Genomic DNA, 15,315 nt, shown 5'->3' with positions numbered 1-15,315 from the left:
AATCGCTGAAAGTAAAATGTTAAAAACGATTCCGTTTTTATTTTTTTGGGTCGAATCATCTTCAATTAAAACGTCACTAACTTACGACATTTTTTCTTAGGCGTTCAGGATGAGTTTTTGCTGCCTTGCTATTAACTAGAATCCATCCGCGGCCAAACCTCAGACAAGGGTCTCCGCCGAAGCCATTCGCGTGATGATAAGCTCTACCTCAAGCGAGGATTGGGCACACCCGAGACCGTGAACCTTAGGCATTTGGTGTAATCTGCCAACAAAAACCCTCTCGCCTGGGGGGCCGTCCCGGCATATGATGACGACTCACCTGAGGGCCACTCCCTCAAACAGTGGCGGCCCTTAGATTGTGGCATCAATACATCATAGTTGTACTAGATATCGCAACACAGCCTCCATCATATCAGCTTTCACAGAGAACTGTATACAAGGAATGATCAAAGTTCAACCATTGAGAAGATTTTACAAATCCCACCTAGCCATGTGATCTCTAAAAATACAATGACGCGGTCACAATCTCGTTCACGTAGACACCCTCTTGGAGATGAATGTTACCCAAGTCGGGCGTATTTCGTTGCCTTGTCAAAGTAGACAGTGTCGGACACAGACACTAACATCCTAATAAAAAGGCCAAACTCTGACAACAACTAAATACTTTCCCTCCTCCAATGCAATAGAAGGTCAGAATAAAAAACGACTTACAGCAGCTTGGATTAGGCAAGAGCCGCAAAATTTCTGGTTGTGACCATATAGTCCAAGAAAATCTGCTTAAGTATCGATCACCCACCCAATGACTCCAAAGTTATGACTTGTTCAAGGGCTTCTTCTGTTCGACCAGCATTTACAGTTATGACTCAATCCATCATATTGCAGATATCTGATCAATCAAGATTTCCTTTGGAACCTTCAGAGCGATATTGCGTCTATCCCAACCAGCTTCATCCAACTGCTGCAGAAAATCTTCGAACCTCTTTTCCACCTCGGAAAGGCTCAACGCTAGCTGATAGTATATATCGGCTGCATTGTCCCAGTTCTCATACAGCCAATTAGCTTGCCAAAGACCCCGCAACACCGATGAACTTGTAGCTCCGACCTGATTAGAGGAGATCACATTAGAGAAAAAACGACGCAACACATGAAGTTACCTCATATCTGGCCCCATCACTTAAGTTAGAAAGCCATACCTTAAATGCAATGAAGATCTCAATGTCTTCGTACCTTGGATTTACATTAAGAATGTATTCCTCCTTTCTATATAATTTCAAAAGTTCGCTCACCTAAGGGGGCAAAAAACCAATGAAACTCGATCAAGTTAGGTTAAAATAAGCCGCTTTGTTATTATAAGAAATCAACTACTTGAGAATTGGGATTGAAGAAGTTCGCTTCAGCTGGCCAAGAAAGTAATTGTGCACAATCATTTTAAGTTAATGAAAGCACATCCCAGTACAATAAAGAAAACAGGGATACATTGCCGATTGAGCATTAGTCATCATTTGATTCGTCCAAAGTCCCTTCAGAAGCATAACAAAGGATGATAAACTAATTAAAAACCAACTTCTTGAGCCCAAAACTGTGACTTCCATGATACTGTATGTGTTCTTCAAATTAGAAAGTCGTATCTCATGTTGGTTAAAAGAAGTGAGAAAAATCATTATTACTCAGCCTAAATATGCAACCCCGTTTAATGGGATGAAAATCAGGACCCCAGCAGGGATTTTGTGTCCGAAAGTCCCCTCAATACTTCAAGAAATAGGAAATAGAATTTCACTATATGAGGCCATCGATTCTGCATACCTGAGAAATAGCCTTCTCACCACTCATCATCTCTTCAAATGACACACCAAAACGTATGTATGGCTTCAAAAACCTTTGCCAAACAAGAATATTTTCTCTCTCATTGCATTCATCACATCCTAAATCAATTAGGCATAACGATTGATCAACTGAAGAAGAATGAGAATCACAAAAACCTGAAATGTGGATGAACTTACCAGGAACTTTTGAGCTTAACACATGTGATTTTACAAGTATTCGAGCACGCTTGAGATTTATCTGCCAAAGTTACGGTGAAGAAATTAATGATCATAACAATCTACCTGCTACTACTATTCTACCTCTGTCTAATTCTGTCTAACCAGCAGAAAGCAGGGTCTTCGAGAAAGTGGAAGAATAGCATAGAATCTTGAAGGGGTGTATTATCAACACAAAATCATTATCATTCCTAGCCTTCTCTTGGTGGTCAAAGACAGCTGTGAACATACCGTATTAAATCTCAACACTGAGAGAGACTGATATCGTAACCAAAGGTGAACAAATCTCATGCTTGTCCAAGTAAATGCCAAAGATGGATAAGATTTAACAAGACCAGGTGTATCCTGCATCGGTAATTGCAAATCAACATGAAATGATTTTTTTCTTGTAAATACATCCCTAGACAAAAGAAATTGGACATCACTTCATGACTTACCAATATAAGTATCCCTATAGCTAGACCAAGCAATTGAGCAGCTACTTCCCAAACTTCCTCCTGAAAACATTCTACAAATAGGTCATCAGGAAAAGCAGAAAAGATGTCCTTCGCGGAAGATCAAAGAGACAATCTAAGAATAGGTTGTTCCTGGCACTTTCTTTTGATTAAATTACTTCCTGAAAAGATTGATAAGTAAGGTTAGCCAGTTTGCAAGCTAGCCGCTTCCATTAAACACGCACCTACTATTTGAGTTATGCCAGCCTAAGCTTTCATATTGACATGTACTACTCGGGAAAATAGAAAACAGCATAATATAGATAATGATGAATTCCAGTAATATTGCTTTTCACGCTACTACAGGGTCATGCAGAAGAAACTTTGTTCACATGTCAATCAACGACAACAAAAACAGAACTGAAGATGCATCCAACATAGTCATAAAAGCAGTAGGTTAAAGCTCTTTTTTATAAATCCTTATTTAGATGCATTACTAAGTGAACTATAACATCATTTCCACAGGAGACATTTATCCATATCATGCAAATCAGATCGACAATTTGCTCAGTAATTCCACATGTTTATGAAGCTCCAGGAAAAAGCAAAGTGCTGCTTTGATAAGGTTTCAGAACACTCTGGTCTTGTCAGGAAGCACAAAAGACAACATGAGCAAGGTTTAACAGAAGATTCTCGTAAATTATTGGGTTCTGTTCATCCAATTCTCCCTCAGCCCTGCCTAGCCAGATGGTGACAGTCTGCTAGGCTGATCTTAGCGCGGGTTAAGAACGGAATAGATAAGGAATTACAATGCAACACCAAGATCACAATCTCAATTTGCATTATCATGTCACTGATGTTTGCAGCAGCACTGAGGCAGACATACCTTGGCTGCTACTTCTCCCAGATTTCCAGAGGTTGCAAAATGGTTTTGAATTACACGGAAGGAAGGATCTTTCAACCCGCGAGCAACAGCCTGTTCATATGTTGTTTCAGCAATCAATCAAATATTAGATTAAATATGGCAACAAGCAGAAAATCTTTAACAGTTGGAGAAGCAGTCAAGAAATGTGTGTATATAGATGGAAATATGCAATCACATTACCCCACAAAATTAACAAAGCGCGGATTAAAGGATGTGGAGAGCCAATACACCTCTTTGTGCCACTGCAAGGAAGCCCAGCTTTTTGTTTTTAATCACCTTATGTATTCATGCACTCTTGCTTTAATCTTAAAGGAGCAGACTTAAGTTGGTTTTCCGATTTTTTTATTTTTCTGATTTTTAGGAACAATAAGGACTCAGTCCTTACCACCACCAAGAAAAAGCAAGGAAAAGAAAGAACCATCCAAGAGTTCACTAAGCAAGGACAAGAAAAGCCAGCATCCCTTTTCCTTTTCTCCTTCCGCTTAACTTGACCGTTTCAATTAACTTTAGTCTGCTTTGGTTGCATATGTAAGTCTGAAGAGCATGATATTCAACAAAGATGCAATATAAAAAAAAATCCAATTGTCGAAATTTACTCCTTTCCAATCATTTTATCCATCTTTCATTTGCTTCCAAACTGTCTTCTTCATGCTACTTATATTTTCTTTGGGCTATCCAAGTCAAGATGGCCGATTCAACCCTCTCTAACACTTACACTAAACTCATAGCATTCTAGCTCACAGTCAATTCTATTTCAAGGGCTTTCTTCATTCTGCATATAGAGCTCCACAACCCAATCAATATTAACCGTCAAATATACTCATACCTTGTAGCAAATTAACTATTACCAGGTAACTCAGAGGTAGCATCGAATAATGCAAAATGTACAAAAGATTCAGTTCAGTACACCAAAGAAATATTTTACTGTATGTGGATTGAACATTAAAGAAACACTGGCTACTCAGGAGAAACAATAATTCAGAACATCTAATCCTTGAAAGCCACTCACCTTCCGTCATCTATGGCCCCGACTTCTCATAAAATGAGGTTCATTATATGTTGATATGTAAGATATTTTTTGAATTTGAACCTTCTTATGATTTCGTGCCAAAATTCAGTCAAAGGAAAAGTATGATTCAAAGCTTATAAACAACTTTCAACACTCAAGAGTACTGTGTCTCATATCCCACCAAATCTTGGCCATACCTACTTTGGAACATTTCAGATAGGTCACAGGGTATATAAATGGTGCACTGAAGGAATTAAAGCTTATTTACAGCAGAGTAATTAAATTATAGTGACAGCCCCATGCCTTTTGGAAAGAAATTTGCAGCAAGCTTAAGCTAATTATTTACCTTGGCAAGATTACCGAGAGATGCAAGTGGTAAGAAATAGGCAGGATACAATTGAGTTGTCAGATCAAAGATGCTGCACAAATTTAACAGTGTCTTCTCATAACAACCAAAATTTGATACCCAAATAACCGAAGTAGGATACAGCGAACAATACCTTCCAGTGCTGCCAATAAAGTCTGCATACATGCGCCACTGTTTCGGATCATCATCAAAGAGGTTCCCAAACCGGCCACCTGGAAAATTAACAGCTATTAGTGCAAATAAGGAAACAAATTCTACCGTCAAGCTAAATTTGGGATATACAGACCAATAAGCAAACGGCCAACAGCTCCAATGCCATCCTTTGACACCCATCTGATTAACAGATAAAGAAGCAGAGCTCATTCCTACAAATGGATTTTTTGATTCACATGAAAGTAGAAACGGAATATTATAGACTATAACTTACCAAAAAGATTTACTGCAGGAGAAGCAAATATATGCATGGGTGCAACGTGCAAATACAGCATCAGGACATAATTATGTGCATGCATCTGGGTTTTCTTTTCTGTGAGTATATGACCATGTCTCTGTCCATTGCTGCATGGGTTTTATGTCTGCATGTATCCTAATGCACATGTCTATGTTGCTCTCTCTGTTTGTGTAAGAGAGAGAGTGAATGTTACCTAATGGCAGCAGCAGAAGCTGCAGCGGTGCTGCCTGAGAAAGAGCCAACACCAACAGCCTGCACAATAGTGCTACAAGTAAGTAATGTCCTTATCCACAATCTATTGCATGACAAGTACTCAATTGCAAGTTTTCTGGCACAAAAATCCTTGATACAGAACCGGACAATGGTGGAAACTACACAATTAATAAGACATATTGAATATAAAGCAGAATATTAGACTTGACAATTGACGGTGACATGCCTTTAGGAGACTTGAGGTGACCAGTGCGTGACAAATCCATGCAGTGACATTTGTGGGAAACTGTAACAACAAATACTGCAAATAATCATCTGAAACTGATTCTGCAAGGAACATGAGAAAGCATACAAAAAGAAAAATAGTAAAGACCGAAGAACACAAAAACCACCAAAAGCAGAGAGCGTGACAATTGAAATCTTAACCCATACAACAGATGCTGCTCACCAGGAAAGCCCGAGGGCAATATAAAATCTTTTACAGAATCAGGGAGCAAGGCTAATTTTGGGTCAGCAAAATGTGTGTCCTCGAGTTCATTTTCTTCTGATATATGTTTTTCAAGAGAAATTTTCAACAGTGAGTTGTCATGTAATGTATACCTGCATACATGAGAATAGTAAAATAAAAGTCGAAATACAAGAACCATATTGACTTGCCAGCGAAGCTGTTAATTTTGTGCCTCACAGATAACGATCATTACATAACAATATGAAAACAAAATCGAGAACAACATTCTTTTCCTCCTCTATTTACTAAATTGTGGATCATTTTCGACTAACAGCAAGAGGAGGACATCGACCACATCTCATTAATGCACACTGTTTGTGCCTCAGAGTTTAGACACCATTTGACATCAAATCAGCTGGAGATTGAGGTTTGAACACAGGCGGCCCCAATAAAAAGTGCAAAATAAGCACAGGAGCATGATCAGACAATAGAAACCTAAACACGCGGATGATGTAAAAAGAGATATGTACATGTGCCAGACGGAAGGGCGGGTCTTGAAGGGCATTGTTTCCTTCTTCCTGAGTGATCAACCTAATCTCGACTCTATTTCGCTCTGTAACATCTCAGAGAGCTCCACAGAGCCGCGCGAGCGAGAGAGCTTTGGGAGGCGAAAAACACTTTTAACTAGAGCGATCAATCCCTATGACGAATGATGCAAGGGTGTGATTGGTCTAATAAGCCGAAACTCATTTGAGCTCAGTTCTAATTCCAGCGTTCGTTTCCCGGCCCGCAAATCGTCATCGCTTGGGCGCTCTTTCGTACGAATCCATGGCGGAGTACTAATCGAAAATCCGGAAAAAACAGAAGGGCATACAAACAACGAGAGCGATCAGGCGAAGACCTCTTGGCAGTGCCGTCGCCGTATCTCTCCACCAAAACCACGGGAGACCGAGCCTCGCATCTGCTTCCAGAAGAAACAGCCCACACGTCAGTCCATCGCAACAAGCAGGAAACAACCAGCGCACAGTCAAAAGATATTTCCAGCCGTCGCTAGCGATCGCGGGCACGTCGAAACGGAATGCGGGGGGGGAGAGGGAAGCAGGCCTCCGAACTTCACCTGGGAAGGGAGGCGTCTTCGGGTTGCGCGGCGCGTGGGGAGCCGCGAGAGGAGCGGAGAGGCCGTGGGGCAACTCCATACTGGCTCCTCCTCCGACGGGGCCGGCGGCGTGAGAGGAAGGCGCGGTGGGGGAACGAGAGGTGCGCCGTTTGAGACATGCGGCTGGGGTCCGTCCTTGGAGCCAAATGGGGGGCTCGGACGTACCAGAGAAAGAGGAGATGATGTTATTATCTTCTTCCTCCGTAAAAGATCGATTGAGAAAAAGAAATTTGGAAAATTTTCCAATAAGAGTGTTGCCGATAGACATGGCCACGGGTTGTGAACCGCCGATTCCGATACATGAACCAATGATTCAGGTTCGTAGCTATACTTGAATCGAAACCGGCCCTTGAAGGGGCGGTCTCGATTCCGGTTCAGAACCTCCGGTTTCGAGCAAGTTCAAGGGCCGATTCCAGTTCCGAATTTTAAATAATAAATTATAATCAAATTGTACATTGTAATCAAATTTGAGAGGAAAAAAAGGGAGAGGGAAGGAGCTCGAATTTAATCAATTATCATTAAGCGCCTACATATCTTCTTGGGGATAGAAGAATCAAAACCCATATAGTTTTTTTTAGCTTTGATAATCTCAACTTACTTCATCGTCAATCGTCGCTACTCGTTATAGTACTCGTGGCGGTGGTATCTCCACTATCATCATTGAAGAATTCGTCGTCTCAATCCAGCTCTTGTTGTCGAAATTTATCCTTTGTCTAATCTCGACACAAGCTTGACCTCCACAACATTCGGATTTAATCTTGAACGGCGGTCGTCCAAAATTAATCTTTCAGTACTAAATGCTTGTTTAACTACAACCGTTAAAGAAGTGATTGCTAACATCCGTCTTACAACGGGAGCGAGAACTAGGAATTGGGTTGAATGAGTCTTTCACCACTCCAGGACTTTTGAAATCGTGATATGTTTGGAATCGCGAAACTCAAAAGCAATGGTTAAATAGTTTTCTAATTTATTTTTATTACCTGCTGATCCCTTTTGTCTTTTTTGCCTATTAATGAGCAGATTGTACCCTCTACTAAGTTTATCACTCTCCTCCCTTTGTGAGGTACTAGGTTGAAAAGATCCACTATCACCTAAATCATATATACTACAAAATTCATTATATAATGCTAATATAGCTTCTTTAATCTTTACTTGTATAGTTTTAATGTTTATCGTTTCATTCAAATGTAAACAATCTTAATAATAATCCTTCATATAATCATACAAACCATCTAATTTAGTATGTGGATCGAAAACAATATGAATCAGATAAATAATAGGAATGCATGCATAATAATGCGGCCATTTTGCTTTTATTGTTATAATAGTCGGATCTAAATGATCATCTTTTTCATATTCACAAAAAACACCAACAATGTTAACATACTATTAAAAATAAATGCGTAGTAGGATAATAAACACAAGATAAAGTATAAGTTGTATTATTAAAAACTTTCAAAAAATCTAATTTTTTTTTCTAAACAACCTAGTCTTATGGGAGTAAACTAATTTTAGAAACATTATTCAAAATAAACACACATAATAAATTTTTATAAGCAAAAGATTGATGAAGCAACTCGTAAATATAATTCTAACAAGTCGGAACATCTTTTGAATTTTTTTTTTTTGGTCCACGTGATTTACAAAATCTACCCCATTCTTTTATAATTTGAGGATGACTCCATAAAAATTTAATTGCTTTCTTTATTGAGGTGAGAAAAGTCTCAAGAGTTCGTAAACCATTTTGTACACATAAATTTAAAACATAGCAAGCACATCTAATGTGCAAAAATTGTCCGACAAAAGAGAGTTTACAAATATTTTCTAACTCGGGAATTGAAGCGGCATTATCAAAACCAACTGAAAAAATTTTATTAATCAAATTATATTCTTCTAAAACTTGCCTAATTATTCTATAAATATTATTGACGGTATGCCTTTTATCAAACACTCGAAATGCAAGTACTCTTTTTTGAATATTACAATCGTCACATATCCAATGACATTTGATACATATATAAGAATGAATTTAGCAAAGATCACTCCAAATGTCGCTACTTATATGCACACGTCCATTGAAATCCGTAAAAAAGTTTTGCAAAGCTTTTTTTGTTTTTTTATAAATTTTAAAAAGTTCGAGTTTAAGAGTAGTTCTCGGAACGGGGTTTTCTTGCGGAGTACATGCAGTGTTTATCAAAATATTCAAATCAAATATTTCACCAATAGTAAACGGTAAATGTTCAATGGCAACATATTGAGCTAATGTTTCTTTATAAAATTCATCACCGTAACGAAATAAAGGAGAAGTGCTAGGATTGGCGTATCCGAAAATTTGTTGTTGCCTGGTGTCGATCCCCGCTTGCGTTGCATGTTTTTGGGTCGGATGTTGATTGTATATTCCATAGCCGTCTCCTTTATTAAAATTGTATGATTTCGTATAATATTTACAGTTTATCTTGTACTTTATCTCCGCCTACATGTATCTTGTCGAAGTGTTACCATAAGTTGGATATACTCTCCCAGGCTGCCCGTTTCGGCTCTTTTGCTATCAACGTTTCTTTGACGATGGTAGGAAGATGAAAATTTTCTTGCTTTGGGACGTGCTCGACGTTGGGAATATAGTTGATATTATTATCAGCGTCTGCCCAACATGTAAACTCACGAGGATTATATTGATCATAAGATTGAGGATAATCGGATTCCCCCATCCCCATCTATATCGGGCTCTTTCCCTTATCACCAGCTCCACTTCCACTTCCATTTTTGTTAGAGAATTGAGCGGAAAGCCGATTCAGAAAATTGACAGAATTGAGAGAATTTGAGAGAATTAAGAATTGAGAGAATTTGAGAGAATTGAGAGAAATGGTGAGAAATTACGAGAAAAAAATGAAGGGGAAAAGGTATTTATAGAAAATTTAAAAAGAAAAAGGGGGAGGGGGGTATAATGGCGGTTGGGGTAGACATGGCCACATTGGAACCGGGGCCCGGAATCGGCCCATTGATCGGCTTGGAACCGGTCCGTTGACCGGGCCCATTGTTCCAACCTGGAACAAGAACCGGCCCTTGAGGGCCGGTTCAGGTTCCATAATTGTTGGAATCGGGCGTTCCGAGCCGGTTCCGACTTGTTTATTATATTTAAAAAAAAAGGCCCCGAACGGGCCGGACCCCGGTGGCCTGGTGGGGCAAAGAGCCCACGGCTCTTTGCCCAGGCCCACCCCCCACACCCCCCCCCCCAAAAAAAAAGAGCAACGGCCAAATTGGCCGTTGCTTCTTTAAATTTTTTTTTATTTATTTTTAATTCTTCTCTATAAATACCTATCCTCTCCCTTTCATTTTTCTTACAAATCCTCTCAACAATTCTCTCAAATTCTCTCAATTCTCTCACATTCTCTCAATCCCGTCTCAATTCTCTCTCAATCGGATTTCCGATCAATTCTCTCAAAAATGGCAAGTGGAAGTAGAAATACTAGAAAATGCAAGACGACTATGAGAGATTCCGAGTATCCCATTCTTGAATATGATCCTCGTGAGTATGCATGTTGGGAAGATAACGACGATAATATCAACGTTGTTCCGATTTCGAACGTCGAGCACATTCCAATACAAGAAAGTCTTCATCTTCCTACTCGTGTCGAAGAAACGTCGACGGCAAATGAGCCGGAACGAAAGGGCCGAGATAATACATTTGATTTGTGGCTGCACTTCGACGAGGTACGTGGTGAAGGTGAAGGTAAGTATAATATAAATTGTAAATATTGTTCGCAAACATGCAAATTTACGAAAGGAGATGGCTACGGAATATTCCGTCGGCATCTGACGAAAAAACATCCAACGCAAGCGGGAATCGACGCTACGCAACAACAAATTTTTGGGTACACCAATCCTAATCATCATCATTTATTCCGTTACACTGATGCATTTTATAAACAAACATTAGCTGAATATGTTGCCCTTAATCATGCTCCGTTTACTACTAGTGAAAATTTTAACTTGAAATATTTGATAAATACTACGTTGGTTTCGCAAGCACCGACTATTCCAAAAAATACTCTTAAACGCGAACTTTTTCATCTTTATAAAAAAGGAAAAAAATCTTTAGCAAATTTTTTTGCAGAATTCAATGGACGTGTGCATTTAGGTAGCGATATTTGGAGTGATCCTTGACAAATTCATTCTTATATGGGTGTCACGTGTCACTGGATAGGTGACGACCGGACCATTCAAAAAAGACTTATTGCATTTCGAGCTTTTGATAAAAACATTCGGCTCATAATATTTATAGAATAATTATGCAAGTTTTAGAAGAATATAATTTGATAAATAAAGTATTTTCAATTGGTTTTGATAATGCCGCCGCAAATACCGCGTCAATTCCCAAATTAGAAAATATTTGCAAACCCTCTTTTGGCAGAAATTTTTTTCACATTAGATGTGCTTGCTATGTTTTAAATTTATGTGTACAAGATGGTTTACGAACTTTTGACACTTCTCTCGCCCCAATAAAGGGTGCAATTAAATTTTTATGGAGTCGTGCCCATTTTATGAAAGCATGGGGAAAATTTTGTAAACAACATGGGAGAAGGGCAAAAAAGTTTCCAAAAGATATTCCGACTCGTTGGAATTTTACCTACGAGTTGCTTCGTCAAACTTTTGATTACAAAGATTTATTATGTATGTTTATTTCGCAAAATATTCTCGAAATTACTTTACTTCCACAACATTAGGACGTTTGCAAAATTTTTTTTATATTTTTTGAAAATTTTTAATGATGCTACTAATACTTTATTTGGTATTTGTTATCCTACTACACATTTATTTTTAATAGAGTGTGTTAATATTGGTATTGTTTTTAGTGAATATGAAAAAGATACTGAATTAGATCGGACTATTTTAGTAATGTGAGAAAAATGGTTGAATTATTATTTCCAAATTTCTCTTGTCTATTTAGTTGGTATTGTTTTTTATCCACGTATTAAATTAGACGGTTTACTAGATTATTTGAATGTGTATTATCATGATTGTTTACATTTGGAAGATTAAATAGATATTTCAAATATACAAGGACATGTTAAAGAATCTATAATAGTATTATATGGAGAATTTTGTAGTAGATATGGTTTAAATGATTATGAATCTTTACAATCTACTGCATCACGTAGCGAAGTTGGTAGTTTACTTAGTAGATGGTACAATATGTTCAAGAGTAGGCAAAAAAAAAAAATAAATAAATAAAAAGGGGCAACAAGTAGTATTTCTAAATTAGAAAAATATTTAACCACTCAATTTGAGTTTCGTGATGCAGAACATAGTACGGATTTCGAAATCCTAAAGTGGTGGAAGAGTCACCAAATCGATTACCCGGTTCTCGCCCTCATCGCTCGTCGGATATTAGCAACTCCTTCTTCAACGATTCTGATTGAACAAACATTTAGCGTTGGAGGATTAGTTTTGGACTCTCGCCGTTCAAGATTAAGCCCGGAGTCTGTGGAAGTTCAAGCTTGTGTCGACGATTGGATGAAGGCTAAATATTGACACCAAGAGCTAGATCGAGAACACGAATTTTTTAGTGAGGATTGTGGAGACACCACCGTCACGGATACCACAATGGGTAGCAACGATTGACGATGAGGTAAGTTGGGGTTATAAAAGGTAAAAGAACTACATGAGTTTTGATTCTTCTATCCCTAAGAAGATATGTAGGCGCTTAATGATAATTCATTAAGTTCAAGCTCATTCCTCCTCTCTTTTTTTTTCGCCCCATATTTTATTACAATGTACAATTTGATTATAATTTATAATTTATTATGTTTATTTTATTATTTATTATTTTAAAAATTAAAATTAAAAAAATAGCACCGGAATCGGCTCGGGAATCGGCCCGGAACCACCGGTTCCAAACCGGAACTGGAACCGGCCTCTGAACCGGTCGGTTCTTGAACCGAAACCGGCCCCGTCTAGGTTGGGGGGCTCTTTCCCTTTTTTTTTTTGGAGGTTCGGAATAGGCCCAAAACCTGCGATTTCGATCAACAGGCCGGTTTCGGTTATTCCACCGGTCGGTTCCGGGCCCAAACCGACCCGTGGCCATGTCTAGTCACGGCGCTAATTTTTTTTAAAAAAAGGGATATGTTTATTAAAATTTTTAAAATTTATTAAGAAAGTATAATTAAATCCTAAGACTTATAAAGAGTGTAATTAAATCTTAAAACTTATCGAATTAATGCAATTGAATCCCCCTGTTGATTCCGTCAAATTTGACCGACGGAAAAATGTTGGCATGACTTTCTTTAACATTTTCTCTCATCATAGCTAAAACGTGATCGTTTTAATCCGAATATAATTTTTATTTAAATTTACTTTAGAAAAATAAATTATAAAAAAAGAAAAAAGAAAAAAGAATTGGCAACAAGGGTCGTTGACCCTTGGTCGGGGCTTAGCGACCGCCATCGACCACTTCCCACCATCACAAGCCTTACCTAGCAATGGTGGGGTGGCTGTAGCGAGGGCTTTGTTGGTTTTGTTTTCGTTTTTCTTTTTATTCGAAAATTTTATTTTATTTTTCTAAAATTAATTTAAATAAAAATCAGATTTAGATCAAAACGACACCGTTTTAACCACATCATCGCCAAGTAGAAGAGAGAAAATATTGAAAAAAATTCACTTTGGCATTTTTCGTTAACTGAAATAAACAGAGTTAACAGAAAGATTTGATTGTACCAATTTGATAAGTTTTAGGACTTGATTGCACTTTTTGAAAATTTTAGGATTCAATTGCACTTTCACGATAAATTTTAGGACTTCTAATGAAAATAACTTGTTCTCAAAAAAGCATCTAAACTTAATATTATTTAAGGTCCTCAAGGGTAACTTTGGATGCCCATGATTTCTATTTCCTTGTTTTTTTATTTTTATATTTGGAGGAATATGTTTGGAATAACAATCCGTTTGGTAGCCCAATTTCATTCCGTTTGGTAGCCCAATTTCATTTTTCTATTTACGGGATAAATTTATGGCCCATAAATATGTTTGAAATAGAAATAAGTTTTCTACAGCAAAAACAGAAATAAGAATTCTTTTCATTGCTCTCTCTCTCTCTCTCTCTCTCTCACTCTCTCTCATAGGGTCTCCCTTTTCTCTCATGTCCTTATTGTCGGTTGCTCGCCTGTTGCCGGCCGTCGTTCTTCGGTTCGTAGTCGCCGATCTCCGATCTCCGGCCATCCAAATAGGAGCCGCCGGCCAAGGCCCAATGATCGGCAACCGTAGAAATTTTATATTGTTATTAAACAAATTTCTGTTCCGGGAACAGAAACTTTGTGTTGTTGTTAAATGCGTGCCTTTGCTAGAAATTCATCTAGAAAATATACATAGAACCAAGAAAGAGAATGTCATTCTCGTCCTTAGTCATGAAACACACTCCTAGCTCATCGACTGAAAGGGAAAGCCGAGGAAAATAAAAATGGAAAAAAAATACCCTTACCCTTAGCCATGGGGAGAAAAAATGCCACGTCAGATGCATTAAATTATTTACTTGGGCTATGTTTGATCGTCCGGACCTGAATTGGGATAGAATATGATAAGATAAGGATTAGAAATCCTTTCAATAACTTCCGGATTGTAAAAAATTCTATCTTATGTATTACACTGATATTTTTTGAAAATCCTCTAAATATTTCTCTCTCTGATCATCCCTGTACCTCCTTCACTCTTCACACCTTCGCTCTTCCTCTAATGACCGGAAGAAGATCCTCTCTCCCATGGCCCGTTCGGCGAGCGAAACCACCTCATGTGTGTGGGGCTATCGCGAGAGACGGCCACTTCATCTCTAATAAATTCAGCTGACACCAACTCTTCATTGATGGTTAATTACAACTTTAGCAAGTCCATATGGAAATTTGCAACCAAGAATTTAAACGGCGTGAAAAGAAAAAAAAATAAAAACAGAGGAATCGAAGAAGACACCCACAAGGAGTCTCTCTCGTATATGATGGGCCGTCTTTAACTTCTTATTAAGATCCGGCGCACAATCAAATCAAAGTAAAACGTAAAGCAAGAAAGAGAAATTAAGACACGAGATTTTATCTTATTTCATTCTTAAACAGAGCTACGTTCAACAGAGAAATTCCATTATAAAAAATATATATATCAGTATCTATTCATGAGTCCAACCCCGAACTATTAATGAAAAATTACGGGCTTAAATTGTAAACGCCCTATCTGATTCACCCACTTTGGAGAAGTATGAGCTACACTCCAACACTTTCTTTCCTTTGTTCGCC

General features: G+C 38.2%; 1 protein-coding gene across 3 annotated transcripts; it reads right to left on the bottom strand.

Annotated features, from left to right (window-relative positions):
- Positions 1-487: 487 nt before the first annotated feature.
- LOC115745784 (protein root UVB sensitive 5) lies at positions 488-7,217 on the bottom strand. 3 transcript variants are annotated; one of them, XR_004015952.2, is made up of 16 exons: positions 7,004-7,216; positions 6,788-6,847; positions 5,887-6,038; positions 5,665-5,765; positions 5,419-5,477; positions 5,061-5,107; positions 4,908-4,986; positions 4,754-4,826; positions 3,360-3,449; positions 2,477-2,536; positions 2,271-2,384; positions 2,001-2,061; positions 1,804-1,922; positions 1,194-1,286; positions 756-1,102; positions 488-672 (listed from the first exon to the last, which is right to left on the bottom strand). XR_004015952.2 is itself a non-coding variant. In XM_048271182.1 (15 exons), exons 1-15 carry the CDS (start codon positions 7,159-7,161, stop codon positions 872-874), a joined length of 1,473 nt encoding a protein of 490 aa, XP_048127139.1. In that variant the 5' UTR covers positions 7,162-7,217; the 3' UTR covers positions 488-871. The 3 variants fall into 3 exon arrangements, 2 of the variants coding, with proteins under 2 accessions (XP_048127139.1, XP_030537238.1); XM_048271182.1 differs by having other exon boundaries at positions 488-1,102; positions 6,812-6,847; positions 7,004-7,217; XM_030681378.2 differs by having other exon boundaries at positions 488-1,102.
- Positions 7,218-15,315: the final 8,098 nt, after the last annotated feature.

The sequence above is a fragment of the Rhodamnia argentea genome, chromosome 10, assembly GCF_020921035.1.
Source record: "Rhodamnia argentea isolate NSW1041297 chromosome 10, ASM2092103v1, whole genome shotgun sequence".
NCBI lineage: Eukaryota > Viridiplantae > Streptophyta > Magnoliopsida > Myrtales > Myrtaceae > Rhodamnia > Rhodamnia argentea.
Note: the sequence above shows the minus strand (reverse complement) of the source record. Positions and strands in the feature narration are given on the sequence as shown.

Coding starts and splice junctions, on each gene's coding strand:
- LOC115745784 (XM_030681378.2), bottom strand. CDS start 7,161: ATGTCTCAAACGGCGCACCTCTCGTTCCCCCACCGCGCCTTCCTCTCA. Junction 6,039..6,787: donor GGCGACGGCACTGCCAAGAG/GTCTTCGCCTGA, acceptor TCATGTATGCAG/GTATACATTACATGACAACT. Junction 5,766..5,886: donor ATTGCCCTCGGGCTTTCCTG/GTGAGCAGCATC, acceptor TGTTCCTTGCAG/AATCAGTTTCAGATGATTAT.